Source organism: Equus quagga, chromosome 3 (assembly GCF_021613505.1).
Source record: "Equus quagga isolate Etosha38 chromosome 3, UCLA_HA_Equagga_1.0, whole genome shotgun sequence".
In the NCBI taxonomy this organism is placed as follows: Eukaryota; Metazoa; Chordata; class Mammalia; order Perissodactyla; family Equidae; genus Equus; species Equus quagga.
In genome coordinates, this window is record NC_060269.1 from 64,238,321 (window position 1) to 64,260,509 (window position 22,189).

General features: G+C 52.8%; 1 protein-coding gene across 4 annotated transcripts in view; it reads right to left on the reverse strand.

Moving 5' to 3' along the window:
• LOC124236881 (L-gulonolactone oxidase) overlaps positions 1-22,189 on the reverse strand; it is a 30,855-nt gene that overhangs the window by 2,424 nt on the left and 6,242 nt on the right. For 2 of the 4 annotated variants that reach the window (XM_046655828.1, XM_046655827.1), the window contains 7 exons: positions 21,619-21,709; positions 18,257-18,442; positions 8,345-8,452; positions 7,399-7,475; positions 3,121-3,270; positions 2,073-2,237; positions 572-662 (listed from right to left, as the gene is read on the reverse strand). In XM_046655828.1, coding sequence (XP_046511784.1) covers positions 572-662; positions 2,073-2,237; positions 3,121-3,270; positions 7,399-7,475; positions 8,345-8,452; positions 18,257-18,442; positions 21,619-21,709 — 868 coding nt within the window. The other 2 variants (XM_046655830.1, XM_046655829.1) reach the window with 2 other exon arrangements.

Consider the following 22,189-nt stretch of genomic DNA (forward strand, 5'->3'; position numbering starts at 1 on the left):
GTATGCACACACACACGCATGCATGCACACGAATGCACACATGCACTTACACACGTAACGCAGAAATCCAAACAGGAGGAACGAAGTTCTCGAAAAGTAAAGAAGGAAGGTGTTAAAATGTGGCATTAAACTCCCCATTCCCTTTGCCACCTGGCAGTGTGACAGTGGAGAGGGCTCTGGCCCCAATTCTACTGCTAATCAGTAAGTCAGTCCCATCATCTCCGAGACACCCTCAGTTTCCCATCTGTTGAATGAGCTCACTGACTCCTGCCTTATCCTACTTGTAGGGTTCCATGAGAATCAAATGAAATGAAAGATGAGGAGTTTCTCGGAAAACTTGGAGGGACTCACAGTCACTGGGCTATTGGAACGTGAATGCAGAGGGAAGCTGGGGTCTGGGTGGGCCAGGGGAGCCCCTCCTTCCCTGGACTTGCTCAGCCCCACATTTCTGCACATCCCAGGCCCCGGCAGGCAGAGGAACAGGGGAGAGAGGCGCCCTCTGGTGGAACCGCGGCCCATAGCAGCTCCCCGACTGACTCGCCCCCTGGGGGCTCCGACTGGCGAGTCCTACCTTGGCCCAGTGGGGCCTGCCCCCGACCTTCTTCATGATGGTCTCGTAGGCCAGCCAGTAGTCCAGCCGCGGCACGTCCTTGCCGTAGGGCCTGGGGCGGGGGCAGAAGGAGGTGAGGCCCCCTCGCTCCTTGCCGTCCCTCCCATAGTCATCTGGCACTTCTCCCGGCGATGCCCTGCACTTGGCACGAGGCATGGAGAGCAAGACGTGGCTGTGCCCTCAGGACACGGACAGCAGTGACCAGCAACCTGAGGGCTTTTGCTCAGTGCTCAACCCCAGGAGGATTTGGAAAACATTTGCATTCTCTCACATATTTTTCAGTTGGCATCTGAAATTTATCGTGAATTTAAATAATTTTACAGATTTGTGTACATATATACACACACATAAACATTTAAAAATAATATATATAGATGATATCTTTTTGACAAAGCCTAGGGATTTCGGAATTGCCTCACTCGACGTATGGAAAGCACAGCCATACAACCTAGGTGGTCCGTCCTCTCCAAGTCAGACTTCCTGACTGAAAAAGTCCAAGTCAGAACTTCTTAAAATGCAAACAAACACGTTATGATGCATCCATGGCAACTTTCCCACTTCTGAATCTGCATTCACAGGTAGGGAGAAGACAGACAGACGGATGGACAGACAAGTCTGAGCCTGGCCACAAGTTTGTCCCCACGTGAAATAAGCTGCCCCTCCTTCAATATGTCTTTCAGGAACTCTCTTTTCTGGCTTTCTGGGACTCCCCTCCAGAGCAGTGCCTCCCTGAATTGTCCCCTGGGCATCCTGCAAGTCTGGGGCTTTTGCATGCTGCAGGAATGCACCATAGTAAGGTGGAGGCTGGGTGACAGGTATGTTTTTCTTTTGCAAAGTCAGAGAAGGGCTTTTGTCAATGAGAGATGGGCAAGAAGAGGCAGAGGAAGACACATCTTGAACAGGACATCGCAGAAAAGATGAGCTTCTTAAACTATGCCTATCCATAAGCCATGTCATACTGGAGACCGCTGCGGAACCAGCTAGGAATAAGACAATGCTGTCAGGAGTGCAAGGTGTCGGCATAGCGCCCGGCGGAGCAGGTCAGGAGGGCAAATGCAGCCTGCAGACACCTCGCGTCAAGCGTGGTCTTCTTTTCTGCTGATCTTAAGCCTGGCCTCAGAATCCTTCTCTCAACACAGCATTGCAGGCTCTCAGAATCATTGACAAGAGGAGGCACGTGAATTAGCACACATTTGTCATTCCATAATATCAGCTTCACAAATGGTAGCTACTCATATTAACAGTACTTATTATCAATATTAATTATTGTTTTAACATAATAGAGGCTGGAACTCGAAGGAGAGCGAGGGACTATGTATTTGCTGCTGCCAGGGTCAGGGAAGTCTCCCTGCAGCAGGTGGCATTTGAACTGGCCTTGAAAGGAAGATGGGGACGCAGAGGGTCCTTTCAGAGCTGAGGGGCTGCCCTCCCCCCCCCACCCCGCCCCTCAGTGAGCGGTCACCTGTACATGATGATGTTCATGTAGCAGCTGTCCCTCTGGAAGCAGGGGCTCAGGAGGATGTCGTCCCCCCGGGCGAAGCGCACCTCCACCGGATAGTGGGCCACCACCTTGGGGTTGGCCTCCAGCATGGCCTTCAGCTCCAGCAGGGCCTCCTTGGTCTTCTCTCTGCACTCAGCCCAGGGGGACAGAACCCAGACCTCAGGAAGGGACCTCCAGGAGCCATCACAGGAGGCTCTGCGTGGCCTCCCAGCCGAGGGCAGGCCGCAGCGTCCCTTGGCCCCACCTGGTGACAGGGGCTCCCAGCTCCTGGCTCCCAGCTGCTCTTAAAGCCCTCCTCATGGGAGCAAGCCTGTGGGTGCGCCCCCTGGAGCTCTACCTGCTGCTGCTGGTTCAATCTCCAGGATGATTTCTATCCACTCCCCCTGCTCCCCGCCCTCCGAATCAGGGGCTGCCCTGGGATCTCTGGCCATAGCTGTCCCACACCCTCTTCCTTTTCTTAAGAGTAAAGTCACTCTGATTCTAATATCTCTGCTGCTTCTAACATTCCCGCCTAGAGCGCCCGGCAGCCCCAACCCCGGGCACAGAAACAGAGGCATCCCCTAAGCCCTGGGCACCATCCCCTCCTTTGCCTGGAGAGAGGGGAAGACAGCAGACAATTCAGAGAGAAAGCTGCAGGGTGGTCGGGCGCAGACCCAGCCTAGCTCCGTGCCTGGGGTCCCTCCCGATGCAGAGACCCGGCCCCAGCATGGACGGGCTGTGCCGCCCGAGAGACTGAATGCAGGGCCCAGTCCTTCAGGAACATGGGAAGCTGGGCAGGAAGCAGCACGTTCCACGCCTGAGCCTGCGTCACCCAGCCCCACGGCTGGAGAGGGGCTGCCGGGGAGAGTGGAGGGGACTCCCTGACCGATTATCCCGGAGAGGCGGGGTGCTTGGGGGAAGGCACCGGAAGGGGGCTCGGGCTCCGGAGTGGCCCCACTAAGGATAGGTGGGCCCGGGAGGCTGGCTGGCAGTCCCCACCGCGGCCTCTTTGACGCTGACCCGCGCCCACCTGGGGATGGCCCAGTCCTGGACGTGCTGCTTGAAGCGGCACTCGTAGCTGAAGATCTTGTGGCTCAGGTTGCTGTTCTCCTTCCTCCCGGTGAACAGGAGCCAGAAGAAGAAGCGGTTGATGCAGCCCACGAGGCCCGGCAGGAAGGTGCTGGAGGGGCAGGCAGGGGCACATAATGACCCCAGTAGCCAGCACTTAGTGAGTGCCAGCTGTGTGCCAGGCACTGGGCTGAGTGCTTCACAAACCGGGCCTTGGTCCCCACACGCTCTGCCCCTCGGCTTGTCTCCAGCCCTCCAGGGAACCCGAACGTCGCTCCCAGTCTTTCTCTCCACAGCGGCGAGGGGTCCAGCCGTGGGTATCCCACGTTTTACCCCACTACTCCCCATGAATGGCTAGGTCGTTTTCAGTGTCTGGGTTTTTTTCCTCCTTAATTGTAGTAAAAAACACGTAACATAAAATTTACCATCTTAACCATCTTTACGTGTATAGTTCAGTATGTTAGGTATATTCACGTCGTTGTACAACCAATCTCCAGACACTTACTTGCAAAACTGAAACTCTGTCCCCGTTAAACAAGAACTCCTCTTTCCCCTCCCCCCGGCCCCTGGTGACGCCCATTCTGTTTCTGTCTCCAGGAGTTGACTCCTCTAATACCTCATGTAAGGGGACCATACGGTATATGTCTTTTTGTATCTGGCTTATTTCACTTACATAATGTCCTCAGGTTCATCAAGGGGCCGGGACAGGGGTGAGCCAGTGCTGGCAGGGGCCAGAGGGGACACAGGCCAGAGGCCGGCTGCGGGACAGCTCGCAGGGGCCTGTCGGGTCATCCCCCTCAAGAGTCAGTTCCTGCCCGCCCGGGCCCTGTGAGCAGAGCTGAGCGGGCTCTGATGGCCTCAGCAGCAGCTTGTGCCTCTCCTGGAGTCACTGAGGACTCCTGGTGACAAGGCTCAGTATGGCTTCGGTGGTTTTCTGGGTTTGGTTAAAACATGAATAGGCTGCCTGCTTTGAGATCAGTGGGCCTGGAACCCCACGTGGAGCAGGCCTCTTGCTCTGGGTCATTCCCTCTCCCTCCTTGCAGGTGGCCTCTGCCCACAGGCCTGTCCCTCGTCCCATCCCTGCCATCTCATCATCTGCCGTAAATCCATCCCAGCAGAGGGATGCCATCAGAGCACCTCATGTGGGGTTGCAGACAACACCAGCGGATCCAGGGCTTTGCATTCTGCCACTTAGGTGGGGCACAGGGAGCCTTTGTGGGCCTTTGTGAGAAGGGAGGGAAGGAACATCTAGTGATTCATATGGACTTGACATTGAATCCTCCCAACAACCCAATCATTGCTACCAGCTCTGCTTTATATATAGGTAGACCACAGCACAGAGAGCCTGAGTCATTTACCCAGAGTCACACAGCAGGTAAATTAAGAGGCGAGGATCAGAGTTCAGGTCCACTTGAATCCAGAGCTCATGCTCCTTCCATGGTCCCAAGCTGCCCGGGTTTCCTGTGACTCACATATGGGTACCTGCTGCAGGGGTGCATGGGGAGGGGGATGTTTTCTCTCAAGGCAGATGCTCTCTGTGTCTCAGAGGCCAGCCTAGCCATGGTGGGGGCTTCCACTGGCCCCAGGGCACAGGACTGTCCTAACCACAGGCGCCGAGCTTGGTCCTGGCCATGGCTCAACCTGCAGGGACCTGTTGCTGACAGGCAGCCTGCCTCTCCCTCCTGGTCAGCTATGGCCACCACCCTCACCCCTACAGCTGACGGCTACGGAACTCCTCAAGGACAGGGACCAAACTTTTCATTTGGCATTTCTTACACAATTATCTATGAGCCTCCTCTGGTGCCAGTCATTGTTTGGGGCACCACAGATCAAATGTGACAGGACAGACGGTGTCCCTGCCCTCACAGGAGTATTGTAAGTCTTACTGCAAAGCAGCCATTAAGCCACCAAGTACCCAGGCTGTTATTTACTTTTCCCTCCTGCAGCCTCAGGCACACGGCTCAGCCCAGAGCTGCAGGAGGGAGGCTGGGTGGACACAATTTCCAGAAGCTACTAGGCTGGAGCAATGTGGGCTCAGCTCAGAGGCTGCGGAGCTCTCTCAGAGCATCCGGCCCTGCCGGGATGCGGCAGCTGTGATTTATAGCCTAATTTATTTGAATGCTCGCTGGGCTCCGACTCCACAGACACAGGCGCATAAAGCTGCCGAGCTGCTGTGATGGAAGCTGGAGAGAAAGCCTGACCGGGCATTTTCCACTCTCACCCTCAATCCATAATCTGATAGAGTGACGGCCGCAGGCTGAGCTCACGCACGCAGCTTGTCCCTTCCCTGCCCAGATCCAAGAAGTCGTCTTGTGCTTCACTTCCTAACGCCTTCTAGGCAGTTAGTCCTCTTCACAGCTTGGTGTCTGCCCCTAAACGTGGGGCCCATCTGAAGCCATCTCCAGCTCCCCAACCCTCAGGAGGGGATGACGCCCTGAAGGAAAGGGGCCAACTCTTCCCGGATGCCTGGATTCAGACCTCAAGTGCCAAAGGTCTTAGCCCCGTCCAGAACTGACAGGAACACTAGCCAGTTCCCCAGGTGCTGTCATCAGTGCCACCTCTGATGGGCTCTTACGACCTTTGGAAGGGAAGGGTTTCTTAACAAAGCACAAAAGTCCCAAAGATAAAAGAATAGATGGCTAAATTTTACTCTATGAAAATTAAATACATCTACACACCAAAAAACACCATACAAGTGAAAGACAAGACACAGACAGGGAGAAGATGTTGCAATACATATAACCAACAGAGGGCTAGTGCTCAAAATATAGGTAAATAAAACCCTACAAAACATAAAAAAAAAAAAAACTGCCTGATTTTTAAAAAGGGCAGAATATGTCAATAGGCACTTCACAGAAGAGAAATCTGAAAGATCAATATATTGAAAAGCTGTGTAACCTTATTAATAATCTGGGAAACAAGGACTAAAAACCACAATGAGATACCATTTAGTACATATCACGCAAAAATTTAAAAGCCTGACAATTCCGATTTTGGCCAGCTGCAGAGCACAGAGACTCTTACAGTGCCTGGGGAGGAACTTGGTATAACTACTTCGGAGAACAATTTGATCTGATAAAGCTAAAGGTGCTCATACTTGATGGTCCAAGCATTCCACTCGTGAGTGTATCCTCAAGACAGAAAAAAGCATCAGGAGCAGTGTTGGAGAATGCTCACAGCAACACTGTAATGGCAGAAAAAATCCTAGAAAGAACCCAACTAGCCATCAATAAGAGTATGGACAAATGCAGGGTGGGAAACGCATGCAGTGAATAATGAATAATTAGAGCTATCCATATCACCATGGATAAATATTGCTAACAAAGCTAAGCCACAGAATTTATTATTTTAGGGGCCGGCCCGGTGGCCAAGTGGTTACGTTCATGCACTCCGCTTCTGCGGCCCAGGGTTCGCATCCTGGGCGCGGACATGGCTCCGCTCATTAGGCCATGTTGAGGCGGCGTCCCGCATGCCCCAACTAGAAAGATCCACAACTAAGAAAAAAAATATATACAACTATGTACTGGGGGGATTTGGGGAGAAAAAAGCAGGAAAAAAAAAGAAGATTGGCAACAGTTGTTAGCTCAGGTGCCAATCTTTAAAAAAAAAATTTATTATTTTAGGATTCAAAAAACTGCAGTGTAAATAAAAAGAAGAGAAAGATAAGCATGAATTCAGGGCAATGGTTTCCTCTTGAGGCGCTGTGATCTGAGAGAGCCACAAAGAGGACTCCAGTGGCACTGCGTTGTTTCATTTCTTAAGCTGGTGGTGAGGACATGGGTGCTTATTATATTATTCTTTATACTTTAAATATATGTTGCCCATATTATTTTGTATGTGTGAAATATTTCAAAAAGTTTTATATGATGCCATTTCCTGTCTTGTCTGGACACAAAGCCACCACTCGAGGCTCCGTAAAATCCTCCTCAACTCTCATAGTTACATGTCCAGGGGCAGACATGGGGCCTGAACATGAGCAGATTTTAGGCTGGGAAGGAGGTAGAAAACAGGACAATATGAAAAGATTCACATCACCCGTGGGCCAGAGAGCGGGGCCTGGGTATTTTTTTAAAAGTTCCCCCAGGTGATTTGCATGTGCAGGCAGAGTTGAAAACCACTGCTTTAGACCCCGGAGACAGACCCAGTCTGCATGCACGAAGGTGAGGGTGTCCTCCTTCTGCTGGACCACATCCTCAACAGCATAGGCACAAGCTGGGAAAGGGCACCTCTGTGCTCCTACCTGATCCAGAGCAGGAACTCCAGTAAATAGAATCCGATGGCATAGTCCCAAAACCAGCTGGCTGAAGAGGAGGGGGGCTGGGAAACAGAAGCTGTGATCAGTGCAGGGCCAGAGCTGAGACGCCTTCTGACCTACGCATCATAGCGTCCCCTTAGAGGGAAGTGTGTCCCAGGAGTGGCTGTGCGTATGTGTGTGTGGCGCATGCACAGGTGGGTGGCGGAGGGGTGACCCACCTGCCAGGACAGTTGAAAGCTTCACTTCTTGGTGGTACAGCCAATTCCCACCTCCTTTCATTTCATGTTATGTATGTATGTATTTATTTTGCACAAGACAAAGATGTGCACTTGTCTCTCCTCTTCAGAGCCCGTGAGCAGGTGTCCAGCGATCACCCTTTGTGAACCCCACACCAGCCCCACACACAGTGGGTGTCCCGGCCTTTGCCTGACTTGGCCCATCAACGTGTACCCTAAGTGGTGGCTTTGTTCTCTTCTGCTGAGAAGCAGCCTGTTTGCTAAGGACGTGGGGGAGAGACGAAAGGTTCCTTCACTCACACAGTCGGGGGTGGGAAAGACAGGGGTGTCGGAGGGAAGGTGGGCTGTATTAGATGGTTTCCGAGGTCCAGCCCACCTGCCTAGGACTCCGCCTTACCCTGTCCTGTCCTGCTCACACTTTGTCCTCTGCTCCCCCCACATCTAGGCCGTCTCTTGACCTCCCCCTACACGTCCCTACCCGCGGACACACTGGACCCACACTGGGCCCACTTTCCTTTTCCTTCCACCCTCTGGCCTTTTCTCTTCTCGCCTCATGCTCACGCATGCTCACCCTTGCTTTCCCTCTCACATCTCACTGACCATTAGGATGATAACAAATGTCAGCTGCCCTGGGAGCTGGAAGGGTGTGGGGACTGCAGGCTGCGTATGAGGAGGGGGATGACGCCCGTGGCTACCTTGTTGGTGTGGTCCTGGTAGATGATGCTGACATTCTCACTATGCGGGAACCAGAGGAAGCGAAAGTATTCGGATTTCTTCAGATGGCTGTCCAGGTTGTCAAGAACCTGACCTCGACAGAAGGAAAAAGGAAGGCTGTGTTGGTCTCAGGATGGTGGTAGGGAGAGCTGGAAGTCAGGGCCCAGGCATGCCTCAGTTTCCCGCCATCAAAAGAAAATACTCAACATTGTCCTAACAGGGCCAAATGGCACGGAATGTGTCTTATAATATGCTGGGCATTAAAATGGTCCACTTACATGCTGACTTCCCCGAATAGCTGAGAGGATAGAAACGATTTCTTACGTGTCCTGGCTTGAGCAATTACTAGCTATATGAGTTTGGGCAAGCGACCCAACATCTCCGTGCCTCAGGCTTCTCCTTTGTAAAATGGGACTAATAACAGTACTCATGTCAGGACTGTTATGAAGATTAAATGCACTAATGGCTAGAAAGTGCTTAAAATGGTGTCAGGAACATGGTAAGCACTGTAGAGTAAGCTTCTACTGCTACTACTATTACCCTTATATTGTCGTCGTCATCATCGTCATCATCTCCATCATCTCTTATCCCCATAATGCCTAACACATCGTAGGTCCTAGATAAAATGAACAGGAGAGCCCACTGGAACACGGCTCATTACTGCACGCCTGGATTTAACATCAGAGAGCAAACCGTATCTCCCTGACACCCACCAAGCTGACACAGGACAGATTCTGAGCCAAAGCAAGACAGATTTTGGGTTTGACAGGCAGCTGGGAGGTTGGGGAGGAGCACCGGTCTTAGAGTAGGCTCTGGATTCAAGTCTTGGTCCTGCAGCTCACCAGCTGCACAGCCTTGGAGGAGCCGTGTACCCCGAGCCTCGGTTTTCTCATCAATAACACGTGGGCACTCGTGCGGATGGAATGAGATAATCTATGAGAAGCTCCTGAATTTGAGCACTGCTGGCACATGCTAGGGCACCAGTCCTACGCCCCTCAAAGTTCCTAGCTGCGACTCTCAGAAGGCCATTTGAGGCCTCTGGGTACAACTCTTCGCCTGCAGAGTGAAGACAGTAACATCTTTCCTTCTTTCCTTCCTTTCAGGGCTTTTGTGAGGAGCAAGGAGATCATGGATGTGAAAGAACTTTGTAAGCTGCCAACTCAACATGTGAGCGAGGGAGGACTGTAGTGCCAGAAAAAAAAAGCTTATTGATCAAATACACTGCGGGGAATTTGGTACCCTGCATAGACAAATGGTTGGATCCAACTGTGGATCATACAATGTGCAAAGAGCTTGGTGAGATTGAGGAAGGATGACTATTTCCACATCCGACCAAGAAGGAAGATGAAGCCAAGATGAACCACAGAGATGAGCCCATCTCGAACTTAGGTTTGGAGTGTCTGGGAGCTGTGGAATTTTAGAATTCTGGATCCTTGTCACAACCGTCAAGGAGCTCCCCTGACTTAGTAACTGATGCCTGACATGGCTGGCGGGTTATAAGGAATGGGCGGACAATTGTTGCCTTCAAGTGCCTTCTGGCTGTCATCCTAAACCTCTCCCGCCCCACGCCGCCCCAATCTGTTGGTCACTCTGTATTTCTGCAAATGTCCCTTCAGTCTTCTCTTCCAGTCCACTCCTGCCGCTGTGACTTAGTCCAGGCCTCTCTTAGCTCTCACCTGTGCTCTTGCACTAGCCTCATAATTTGCCCAATTTTTCATCTCTCCAGACAGCATCCACAGGGAAGCATTCCAAAACACAGCTCAAAAATCCCCAGCAGCTCTCTGTTTCCTACAGAATAAAGCCCAAACCTCTCAGTTCAGCATTCAGAGGCCTCCTTACAGAGCCACACACCACACAGTAGCCACCACCACAAGTGGCCATGGAGCACCTCAGAAGTGACCGATCTAAACTGAGATGTGCTGAAATTTAAGCGCTCCCATAAAGCCATTGCCCATTCTAAGTGTCTTCCACTTACACTGCATCCAATCCAGAATTATATTGCAGTTATTGCAATAAAGCATATATGTCTTTGAAATTCATCAATAGTCTTTTATAGATCAGAGACTATTTCACTCATCATTGGTTTTCTCCCTAGAGCAGAGATCAGCAAAATTTTTCTATAAAGGGCCGGATAGTAAAAATTTTAGGCTTTGGGCACCATAGAGTCTCTGCTGCAACTACTTAATTCTGCCATGCTAGTGTGAAAGCAGCTTTAGGCAATATGTCAACGATGAGCACAGCTGCGTGCCAATAAAACTTTACTTACAAACACAGGCAGCGAGCCAGGTTTTGCCTGAGGCCCGTGGTTTCCCAGACCCCTGCCCCAGAGCCGCTGGCACAGGGCCTCGCACACGGTAAATGCTGGAGGACTCTGTGATGCCTTATTTGCAGAGCGGGGCCTTTCTTGCTGTGCCATAGGCCTGGGAAAAGTTCAGGAAGAAACCCGAGGACCCCCTGTCACTGTTACTTCCACCCTGGCAGGGTGATGGACACATGGGGCCAGAGCTCTCATGTAGAAACCTCTGCGGGGAGCTGATTTTCTCCTGGGAAAGCAGGGAACACAGCCTGGTGGCTTGGCCTGGAGGATGTGGCTGGGACACTAGAAAGCAGAAAAACCCCATTTCCTCATGTCTTAGCATCCTGGGCCATCCCACCATACTGCCCAGAGGCCTAGCAGTAAATGTGATGGCGCCCTTTTCTCAGCTTGGGTGCCTGAGACACATATCCACCTTTCCACCTAGGATGGAGGGGTGAGAGTCCCCCCCACATCCCATTTTGTGCCTCTCTCCCTGCACCTGTCACTTCTTTTCCTCCGTGCATTAGAGGACCACAGCATAGCTTATTCCTTACACTCAGTTATAAGCTTCAGGAGGCAAGAACCATGCATGACGCAGCTCTGTACCCTCCGTGCCCCCGAACTCAGCAGCAAGTGGTCCCCGAATGACGGAATTACCCCAGGCCCCATCCCGTTGTGAATTAAATGCTCCCCCTTCGGGGCCCACAAACAATCCTGTGTGGAGGAAGATGCCCCCCGGGATCACGGATTTCCTTGATCTGACTTGTGTTTCCTGGGAACACTGTCAAAGGAGTTTGGGCCCCCGACGAATTTCCTCCTTGGCATGTTATTGGCATGAAGGGTTCTAGTGGGTTCTGTCCCCCTCATTTAGAGTTGTGGCACTACTGATTTGGCTTTTTGGGAACTGGTTACCAGGCTTGTGAGCAGAAGCAGAGGGCTCTGCGTCCCACAGCTAGGGGTCACCCAGTCATCAGTGGATGGCCATCCAAGAGAGTGGTGGCATCTGGATGCTGCTGACAAGGCTGCTGTGTCACCCAGACCAATCCTTCCTGGGGCATGGGGGAGGAGGGACACTGGCAGCCAGCACTTGTCACGTCTCATTATGGTTTGGGTGGCATAAAGGACCAAAGGTCGACAATGATCTCTAAAATCCTCACATCCCTAACTGGCTGCGATTCCACACGGACCAGACTGCACGAGTCGGAAATGCTGAGACGTGGTCATGAAAAGCCATGAAGCCTGGCCCGTTCTCGGCACCACCTTCCTGAAACTGAACTAGCTGTCTTTCCTTGCCCCACCTCCCTGCGCCCTGAAGCACTGATTCCCACTCTCCCAGGGGACTGGGCACGGCCCTTTCCCCTCATATGGCTTTGAGCAGCATTCAGAAATCGTGTTGAGATATATTTAAGAGAGTCACTACTGGGAAGCACAGAACTGCATCTGAGACAGACCACACAGAGCATGGGTGGCGGGACATGGGGAAAATCCCAGAAAAGGATGGATTTTTTTTTCCGGAGGAAGATTTGCCCTGAGCTAACATCTGTTGCAAATCTTCCTCTTTTTTTTTTTTTTTTCTTTTTTTGTATGTGAGCCACCAGTGTAGCATGGCCACTAACAGATGAGTGGTGTGGTTCCGCACTCGGGAACGGTACCCAGGCCGCCCACGCACAGTGCACTGAACTTTAACCACTAGGCCATTGGGGCTGGCCTAAGGACAGATTTTTAATAAATTCTTGATCAACTAACCTTGAGTTACCTTGTACTGAACACTGCTATGTATTTTGTGCATCCTAAGGAGAAAAGAGGCCTCAGAGAAGACCCTTGCCCTCCAGAAACCGATCACAGGGCAGAAAGAGGGAAGAAAACGTCAAGAGGTGGTAACAATGCTCATGAGCAAATCAGGGCGACCAGCACCTCTCGCCTGGAAAGTGCAGTATTGACTCAGATTCTAGAAGCTTCCCACAGAGCAGGTGTCAGTGGGTAGTGTTCCCTTTGAGTGGAGTCTGAGAGAGGAGGCCTCGAGGCTTCCTCTCTCTGAGGCTACAAAGGGAAGCAAGGGCAGAGGACTCCTGGGCTGCATCTCCTCGAGTCCCGCCAACAGTCCCATGGGGACGGTTGTGCTCATCTCTCCACCACACAGGTGAGCAGTCCAAGCGCAGAGAGGTGGGGGCCCTATCCAGAGTCACAGAGGGGCTTAAAACCTGGCACTCTGACCTGGAGAAGCACTCCAGCCTCCACCCTGTGCCCCTCGATGGGTCTCCTGGAGCTCCTCCAAAAGCCAGGGCCGGAAGATCCCCAGTGGGTGTTCTATAAATGTGTGCTGGTGGAAGGAAGGGAGTAGGAAAGGAAGGGGAGAAATGTAAGGGAAGGGAAAATGGCCAAGAAGCTGACTCTTCAAGCGTAACTTCACATGCAAGCAACCATCACACCCCATTGTCCTGGCTTCCTGTCCCTGACTCCTCGCAGGCTCCTCCTGCAGCACAGGACAAGACAACCTGGGGGCCTGGCCATCAGGGCGCAGGCCCATGCCTGGAGAGGACACGATGCTGGGGGCTGCATGCATCCCCGAGCAGCCCCCCATACAGGCAGACACTCAGGACACGGCTCACAGCCCTACTGGAGATGGGACAGTTTCCTAGGAACCTAAACAGCAAGGAACCAGGAGCAGATATCAAAGCATGAAGAGCAAGCTGTGCTGTCTTCCTATTGGTTCCCGGGGACCTCCACGCCTCCTGGAACTTAGGTCCAATTGTTGTTCCTTTCAGATTAGGGGGAAAACATCCCAGGCCAAGCAAGAGTGAGGAGAAAGGGTTATAATGATGATTTTCTGATCCAGCCTCCTCTGCCGCAGGCTGATTTCTTCGAGGGGAGCCAGGCCATGTTGTGGCTTTCCAGCTCCATCCTAGCTTTTCCTCCTGAGCATTGGCAGCCCCTCGAAGGTGCCCTTTAAAGGCTGGTCTGAGTGGAGAGAGCAAAAGCAAATTAAATATGGGACCATTTATTGCACACACCCCTTGGAGTAAATCACAGGGCTGAAAGTGCCACCCACCCTTTGTGGCAGCCCTTGTTTACGGCCTGCGACTGGAGCTGGGGAAGGCTGTCAGCAGGGTTTGCTGGAAGCTGATGATGGGCTTCTCAGAGACCAACGCTGGGTCTGCAGCCCTGGGTGGAACAGCAGCAGCCGCTTCAGGAGGAAGGGAGAGAATCTGTGGAGGATGGACTGACTCAAAGACAAGGAGGAGGAGCAGAATCCCACTGCAGGAGCCCTCATGGGAGAAGCTGGGGTCTGCATGGGAACGTGGGGGCGTTTCCACAGGGTTCATGCCCCTCTTTGTGGAAAAGGCCCAAGAACTTCCCCGATGCTCCAAAGGAGAGAAATTAATGCAAGAGATGACCCTCTGTCTTGGGGACGGTGGCTGGGGAGGGGGCGAGGAGATGGGGGGCACAGTTTTGCATCCAAGTGCTGCACTGGCTTACAGAATGTGAGAGCTGAGGAAGACCTGAGGGCTCATCTAATCCAACCCCACTTTTAAAAGACAAAGAAAGAGAGGCCCAGAAAGTTTGAGTGACTTGCTCAAGGTCACACAGAGTGAGCAGCACAGCCAGACAGGAGGGCCCTGCCTCCCTCCCCAGAGCCCTTTCATTACACCTTGTTGAGTGTTTATTGCTGTGCAGTTGTGTGTGTGTGTGCATGCACACGTGTGCATGTCTATATTGTCTTTTAGGGGAGGAAATTGCAATTGCTATTTCTCATGTGTCATCACGGCCTTTCAAAGTCAAAGAAGGTGGAAGCTTTGAGAAGAATGTGGCCCATTGCCCAAGAGTCACTTAAAGTTTTCAAGGATGTCGTGTCCAACTTAGAAGCTTCCAGGTTGAGGTGAGCTGGAGGCAAAAAACCCTTGAGATCTGGACAGACAGAGAGGCCAGTCAGGATGTGTGTGCGTGTGTGTGCATGCACGCGTGCACACGCGCACGCAAGAGGCGACAGCCTGAGATTAAGCTTTACTAGAACCAGGACTGGGCTATAATCGATCTTAGCCAATCTCAGTCAGGTCAAAGGAGGAGCAGAAAGAGGATGCACCAGGTGTCAGGAGACTGTCCATCCACTCAGCTCTGATACCCTAGTAGGAGCCTGGGGACCAATCCTACTGGCTAAAGGAAGCAATCTCTTTATCTTTGAGTCAAAGTATTCAGCTTAAAAATGAGCAAGTTCTAACCTAAGTGAGAGGCAGGCAAATAGATTCAACAATTAAGCACGTTACAGCCCCTTTCTGGTTGAAAGCGGTCTCTGGGGCCCATCTCCTTCCTCACCTGCAATGCTCATCCACCCCGTAACCTGCCCAACGCTCCAATGAAACCTTTCTCACTGAGGTCAGCAGTGGTCTCCTGATGACCACATGCGGGTGTTGACCCTCGATTCCCCATGGCCTTGGACTCTGTTGACCACTTTGTCCTGCATACCCAGCACCCACTGCCTCTGCAGCCCCACCCTCTCCTCACTGGCTTTGTTCCTTTCTTGGTCCCCCTCGGTCTCCTTTTTGACACCCTTTTCAACCTCTCGTCCACTGGATGCTCCTGTCTGAGCACTAAGGCTCCCTTCTCTTCTCACCCAAACCCACTCTCCCTGGGTGATCTCATCTACTCTCATGGCCAGTCCCCTGGGGGGCTGATGACCCCTGCTTAAGCCGAATTGTGTCCATCCCAAATTCAAATATTGAAGTCCTAACTCTCTGTCTCTCAGAATGTGACCGTAAATTTGGAGATAGGGCCTTTAAAGAGGTAATTAAGGTAAATTGAGATCATTGGGGTGGGCCCTAATCCAGTATGACTGGTGTTCTTATAAGAAAGGGAGATAAGGACAGATATGCACAGATGCAAGATCACATGAGGACATAGCAAGAAGGCGGCCATCTACAAGCCAAGGAGAGAGACCCCAGAAGGAACCAACCCTACTGACACCTTGATCCCAGACTTCCAGCCTCCAGAACTGTGAGAAATAAGTTTCTGTTGTTGAAGCCCCCAGTCGGTGGTATTTGTTACTGCAGCCCTGGCTGACTAATACAACCCCTCAATCTGTATTTCCAGCCCCCACCTTCGTCTGAGTTTCTGACCTGCAAACCACCTGCTCCCTGACACCTCAAACTCAAGTTCCCAAACCAAACTAACCGTCTTGCTCCCCACACCTGCTGTGCCTCCTAGATTCTCTGCCTCGGCGGTGGCTCCCCCATTCCTGACTCCTTCCTCCTACTCCATCCCACATTCAATTGTTAAGTCCTATTGCCTCCTCATCCAGAATCTCTCTTACACTCGTGCTCTAAGAAAGCGGACTTGGTGCTGTATTTCAGCCCCTTGGGCACCTCTTCAGGCTACGCCCACTCTACCTCATCCTCTTCCAAAGCTTTCCCCACAGTGCTGACTCTGATCACAGACCTCTCTGCCAGGCCCTCTTTGGATCTGGCCATTGTTAGAAACTATTTCTTTAGCTCCTGGCCAGGCCATCTGCACTGGATGCTGTCTTCAGTTTCAAGTCCCAGGGCAGGCCGGCTAGTCTTCTAGTCCTGGAGGCCCAGCTCCAAGACCATGGTGCCTTCATTAGCCATGTCTCCTGTTTGCTTAACCTCAGAGTGGGGACCAAGACAGTCTTTCTTTGTAACCTTCCACTGCATGCTATTTCCGTCATTCTCTGTCTGTTAGAAGCCCTTGAGCTGAGAAGCTGGAGTGCTTGCCTCAGAGGCCGCAGAGATGAGGGGAGCTGGAGTGTCTGCTATCTGCTCTGCAGCCAGTCCAGGGGCAGGAGAACCCTGAGAGGCAGAGAGGATGGATGGTGGCAGCTGCCAGCAGGGAGAGAAGTAGGCAGTCCCAGGGTCTGCTGAAGAGAAGAAAGGGGCGCCTGGGCTGCCCAGCACAAAGCTGAGAAGGATGCATGGGCTGTCCCTCAGTGGGGGTCCCTGCCACATCCTGCTGCATGACCAGGATGGAGTGGTCACTCCTTCAAGTAGAGAAGGGAAAGGCCAAGAACACCTTAGAGGCATGAGGGCTGAGGGAAAACCTCTTTTCAATCTTTTCAGTGGGAGCTCAGAACATTGTTCCATGGCCCTCCACAGCAGCCTCCATCGGCATGCCTGACACTGGGCAGAAGGTAGAATGCTTTTGAACCCTTCTTGAAGCAAACCAAGGGCCTAGGTCAGCCCCTTACTACTGGTCTGGGAGATTGTGGCTGGTTGAGGCAGTCCCAAGGTGGCCCCAAAGAGCTCAGAGTCTGGGACGGCTTCAGGAAGTCATGTGGACTGGCCCTACCCTCATGGGGCTCCCTGGCTTAGCCACACCTTGTCACTGCCAGGCAATTCCATAAAATGTCCTTGTCTTGAACTTGTCCTACTTTCTTGGGACGAGGCATCAGGCAGCTCATTTGCCAATATTGGCCCCTGCAGGCTCAGCCTTGGTACTCTAGGGGTCAATGCTGCATGCTCCAGAGCTGTGGAATCACTTTCTCAGTCACCAACTGGGAGTTCTGGGGATAAACGTCCACCAAACACCATGCCTCTGAGGAGGGGGCCTTCTGGATTCAAGGCCTTTGCCTTGAGGTTTAATGCATTAGACATTCCAATGGTAAGGACTTTAGACCAAGTTCTAGATAACAACACTTTCCATTTGTCACTGACTAGGTGCCATGAAGCTCATGTTTCGTGTTATCTGATTTAATCCTCAGATTCAACACTTTAAGATAGACATTATTAACTCTCTTCTAAATGGGAAATTAAGGCTTAGCAAGGTTAAACGACTGGCTCAAAGTCACCGCTTGGATACAGCAGTACCAGCATTCAAGGCCAGATCAATTTGATCCCAAATCCTCCCTTAACCATGTTGGGTCAGTAGTGCTCCAATCACTGCCAACTCCATCTGTGCAGGGGGTCTACTTGTATTGAACGACAAGGCGACTACAGAGGAACTCAAACTCCAAGGAACTTAGAACCATAGATTTGACTCCTATAGCTTAGGGATTATCAGAGATAGATCCAGGTCTGTCAAATGTTTCAGGTCTGCTGCATGTCATCCATCCATCCAACCATCCATCTATCCATCCATCCATCCATCCATCCGTCCAGCTAATCAACATGGTTTTTCATTTATTCAAAAAACACTGCTATCAGTCAGAAGCCATCCTTTCTGCCTCTCATCCAGATCCAAATTCTTTCCAGGTGACCTACCTTAGGCATCTAGCAAGACTGAAAGTTAGTCCAGCCACTTTGCTGTGAAGAAATCACTATAAAGGGCATCTGAGCATATCCTGTGGCTTGATGCAGCTGAGAGTCAATGCCAAGGAGCAGTCAGCTTATGCTGGCACCATGTCTCCTGGGACAACTCTCTACCCAACCTCTTTTCTTGCCCTTACCTCTGCCACCCTCCTGCAGTTTCTCTGAGCTTCACTGACCTGCTCAGAAAGGGTTCTGGCCAGGGAAAGGCCAGGAAGGTCAGCCCACTCCCCCATTCCGGGGGCCTGCAGAGCCACAGGGGGCTGTCAGTGGAGCATGGCCCACTTGTCCATGTCCTCTATTTGTTTTCTAAGGTTCAGCAGTGGCGAGCAAGAGACCAGTACCTCTTTCAGGGTTGAGGGGAAGGAGGTCTCCTGCAAGTGGAACTGGGGCACACACTGCAGGGTGATGGTGAGGATGACTCCAAGGCAGCCCAGGTGCACCCGCGCCGCCTGGAACACCTCTGCGTTGCTTGACTCGGAGCACTCAAGAATGGTCCCGTCGGCCGTCAGCAGGGTCAGCGCCACCACCTGGCAGTGGGAGAAGAGCCACACTTCAGAATCCCGGCAGGCATTTTCCACAGACTTCGGCTGAAGCCCTCACTTCCCTGTTCATCCTTGGAAGTGAGGCCAGGTGTCACCTATTCCCAGAAGATCACTGTCATCTGGCCACAGGGGACTTTCCCGGCTGGGTGTACAGTCACATCCTGAGGGGGTCTCAGTCTTGGGGGATGCAGGAAAGGGAAATGGGGAAAGGGAGGCTATGTCTGGGTGGCATCAGCCCTCAGCAAGGAGGGGGACCATCCATCACATGAGGTTCCATGGGACCCCAGTGGCTTGTCCTCCCACTGCTTGCTCATTCTGTAGGCTTCACTGTTGGGATGCAGCAAGCCTCTGTGCCTGGAGGACATCTAAGATGAGAGCCGGCTCCAGGGAGCCGTGAGGTCCTGGGTGTGCTGCCTCATGAGGCAAAGGGAGGATGTGCGTGCATCCGGGTCCTGCTGTCCCAACGCGCAGCCTGGGGGCCAGGGTCCCCTGCTGCCTCTGTCTGCCTGTTGCTTCCTGGGCACCATCTCAGCCAAGCTGAGTCCTTCCTCTCATTAGGGGACCCACTCACTGCAGGAACTGGATTCTCCTACTTGGCCACACCCAACCAGCAACCTCTGGGTTTCTACAGAGTGGGCCACCCAGTTGGAGACAGATGATGAACCCCAGTATCTTCCCCTTGGCCCCATTTCCAGAGGAATCCTCTTTCATTGCCTGCTTAAGTACTTCTCCACACTCCACCACCTGCTAATTTGGATGGAAATTGCTTTTGACATGTGTAGTTGGTGCTGGGTGCTCAGGGTGAGAGAACAGATAAAGCTGAACTAATTCTGATGAACGGTGACCAAGACCAGAGAGGGGAAATTGGCAGAAATGGGGCGCGATGGCCTTCTGTGCGAGTGAGGGCGTCAGAATGATTTTTATGAAAACCAGATTTTGTCTAAGAGCCAGAACCGTGAATGAGAGCTGGCCAGTGAAACACATCAGCAGGATCCAGCAGCGAAAAACGGTGGGCATGGATTCACTAGCTGTGTGACCTTGGGCATGTTATTTAACCTCTCTGTTTCCTGGTCTGTAAAATGAGGATAATGATTATCTGAGAGAGACTATGCAAAGCATCAGCTGAGTGCCTGGTGTACACAGATCTTAAGGATGTCCATCCCCTCCCTCACTCCCTGCCATTGTATAACGTGTCAAATAAAACAGCGGGGTTCTCCTACCACTTTCCAGGGGCCTGTCTTGCTCAGCTGGACGTCCTAAGAGAACGGGCCAGTAAATCTCATGTGCATTTTGATTTGTGGCTACTCAGAACTATTTCCCATAGTCTGCTGATCATTTTGTGGAAACTGAGGCAACCAGCTTGACCTCAGCCCTGGGTAGTAGACTAGGACTGCGGCCGAATCGTAACAGGGTGGCTACTGTGTTGTCCTTCCCCCCACTTACCACTGGGCTTCCTTGGGTAGTGAATCCAGCTTTGAGGGGGTAATGACGTCTCCCCGGAGGGCTCCCACTACCTGGGAATCAGGTCCCATGAAACCTCTCCTGCTTGGCTATACAGCTCTCACCTACGGGAGCGGGCGGGTGCCTCAGTCCTCCCCCTGTCCCACTCACTCCACCCCCTCAGGAGGCCCCTCTCCTGCCTGGTGATGCTCTGAGGCTTTTGCGGTAGGAGAGGGAGGCGGAAGGACCGGAGCGGCCAGTGTGTGTGCGGTGCTGGTGAGAGAGCACAGTGAGGTTTTCAGGAAGAGGGACCGTGAATTAGGCTTCCTCTCCTGGAATTTGAGAAAACAAACACAAAACAGAGCGGACCCCTTAGAAATTGCTTTTGGCTGTTTTCTCTCCATCTCAGCGCTGCTCTGAGACTGGAGCACGTGGGCCGGCTCCCAGTCACAGGCAGACAGTACCTGCCCAGGGGTCTGTCTTCTGCAGACTGCTGTGCAGGGGAGAGCCCCACCCCTGGGGAGCTGACTGGGGGACACTTAAGCGGTCAGTAAGGTCCCACCCCCAGCAATGCTGAAATTCCTTTGACAGCACAGAATGTGGGCTCTGGAAAGCGCCTGGTCTTACTCACAAAGCCCATTGCAAACATTTATTGAGCACTGACTGTGTACACTCTTATACACTACAGCAGGGGAGCAAACTGAGGTAGCCAGAGGCAGAGGCTTGTCCCGGGTCACACAGACAATAGTGGTGGAGCCGGGATGCAAAGGCGAAGCCCCAGTGTTTAGTGATGATGCCCCAGTGGCCAGAGGCCACACGGCCCACCGTGCAGATGAGGTCCTGCAGGGGGAAACACACGGCAGGTGTGGAGTGCCAAACCAGCTGCAGGCTCTCACCTCTGATGGAGCGTGCCCACCCCAGCAGCCGGCTCCACGGTGGCACAGCCTGGCTCACTGGGAACCCCCTCCTAATACTGAAGGTTGAAAGAGTTTGTCCAAAGGGCGGCTCCTGACCAGGCATCACCGACTGTCATTAGGTCAGCCACGCATTTAACATATGCCATCTGTTTACTCCCCCTGGAGGGAGGGTTATTCTCCCCACATTGCAGATGAAAACAGGAGTGTCCAGAGGAGTTAAGTAACCTACATGTGCATACCCAGTGTGCGTTGGAGCCAGGTTTTGAACCCAGTCTGAGTCTAAAATCTGTGCTCATAACCAGTTCCCTAAACTGGACTCCAGTGAAGTTTGAGAAATGCTTTTTGATGAAGGTGGGGTGCAGATCCCAGGCCCACATATGCTGGGCTCTGCCTCAGGCAGCCCGCGCTCCTGTCCTGGCCCTTCCCTGCCTTGCTAACCTGGAGAGGCTGCTGGCCCCACCTGGTTCCTGGCTCAGACCTTTCAGTGAGGATAGAACCCCTTGCCTGGCTGGCCCTTTTCCACAGGGTGGCCAGGAAGCTCCTGACATCAACATGCACTAGGGCTCCTTCGTCACGACTGTGTGTCTGGCAGGGACGGAGAAGGCTTAGAGAAGGACATGATGATCCTGGAGGGCACCTGTCAAATCTCCATCAGAGGGAGGACCTATGATGGGTTTGAGGCCCCGCAACTGAGCCGACACTGCCCGTGGAGGTCAGATTTCCGAGGAGCCATGGTGAAGAGGAGGTCCGTCCGCCCTCCCCCGTCCCCTGCGGTCATCAGAGCTGGGGAAGCGGGGGACTCACCTGGGTGGCCAGGATGCCGTGCTTGATCCCCGTGTTGTGCGTTCCAGACCCAATGACGCCAGCTGCAGTCACCTCTGACACGGCTCCCAGGCTGGGCTCAGCAGGAGGGAGGGAGAGAGACACAAGGGACCAGTCAGGCCTCCCTGGGACAGTGGGTTCCGGGGGTTGTGGTGCGAGGCCCCTCAGAGCAGAATAGTTGATTCACCTCCTGCCTGGGTTCTCCTCCCAAATTCCCCATGACTCAGCTTGTCTGACTCGGCCACCCTTCTCCTCTGTGTGCCTCAGTTTCCCCGTCTCAGTGGCCTGTTGGCTCTGAGGTTCAGCTCTGAGGGCAGGCCTGCCTGCCCGCCTCTGGGGTTTCTACAGCCTAGAACATCCCTTTCCTCTGTCTTCCACCTGCCAGCACTGTCTTCTCCACCAACCAAAGGCCAAGTGCTCCTACGACGTCTCCTCCAGACCCAGCCCATGGAGGCCTGCAGAGTCCCAGTGGGGGCCACCTGGTCCCAGTCGCACACAAGTCCCAGGAAGGTGTGGGAGGTGGGGCACCCGGAGTCTGAGGGAAGGAGGAGAC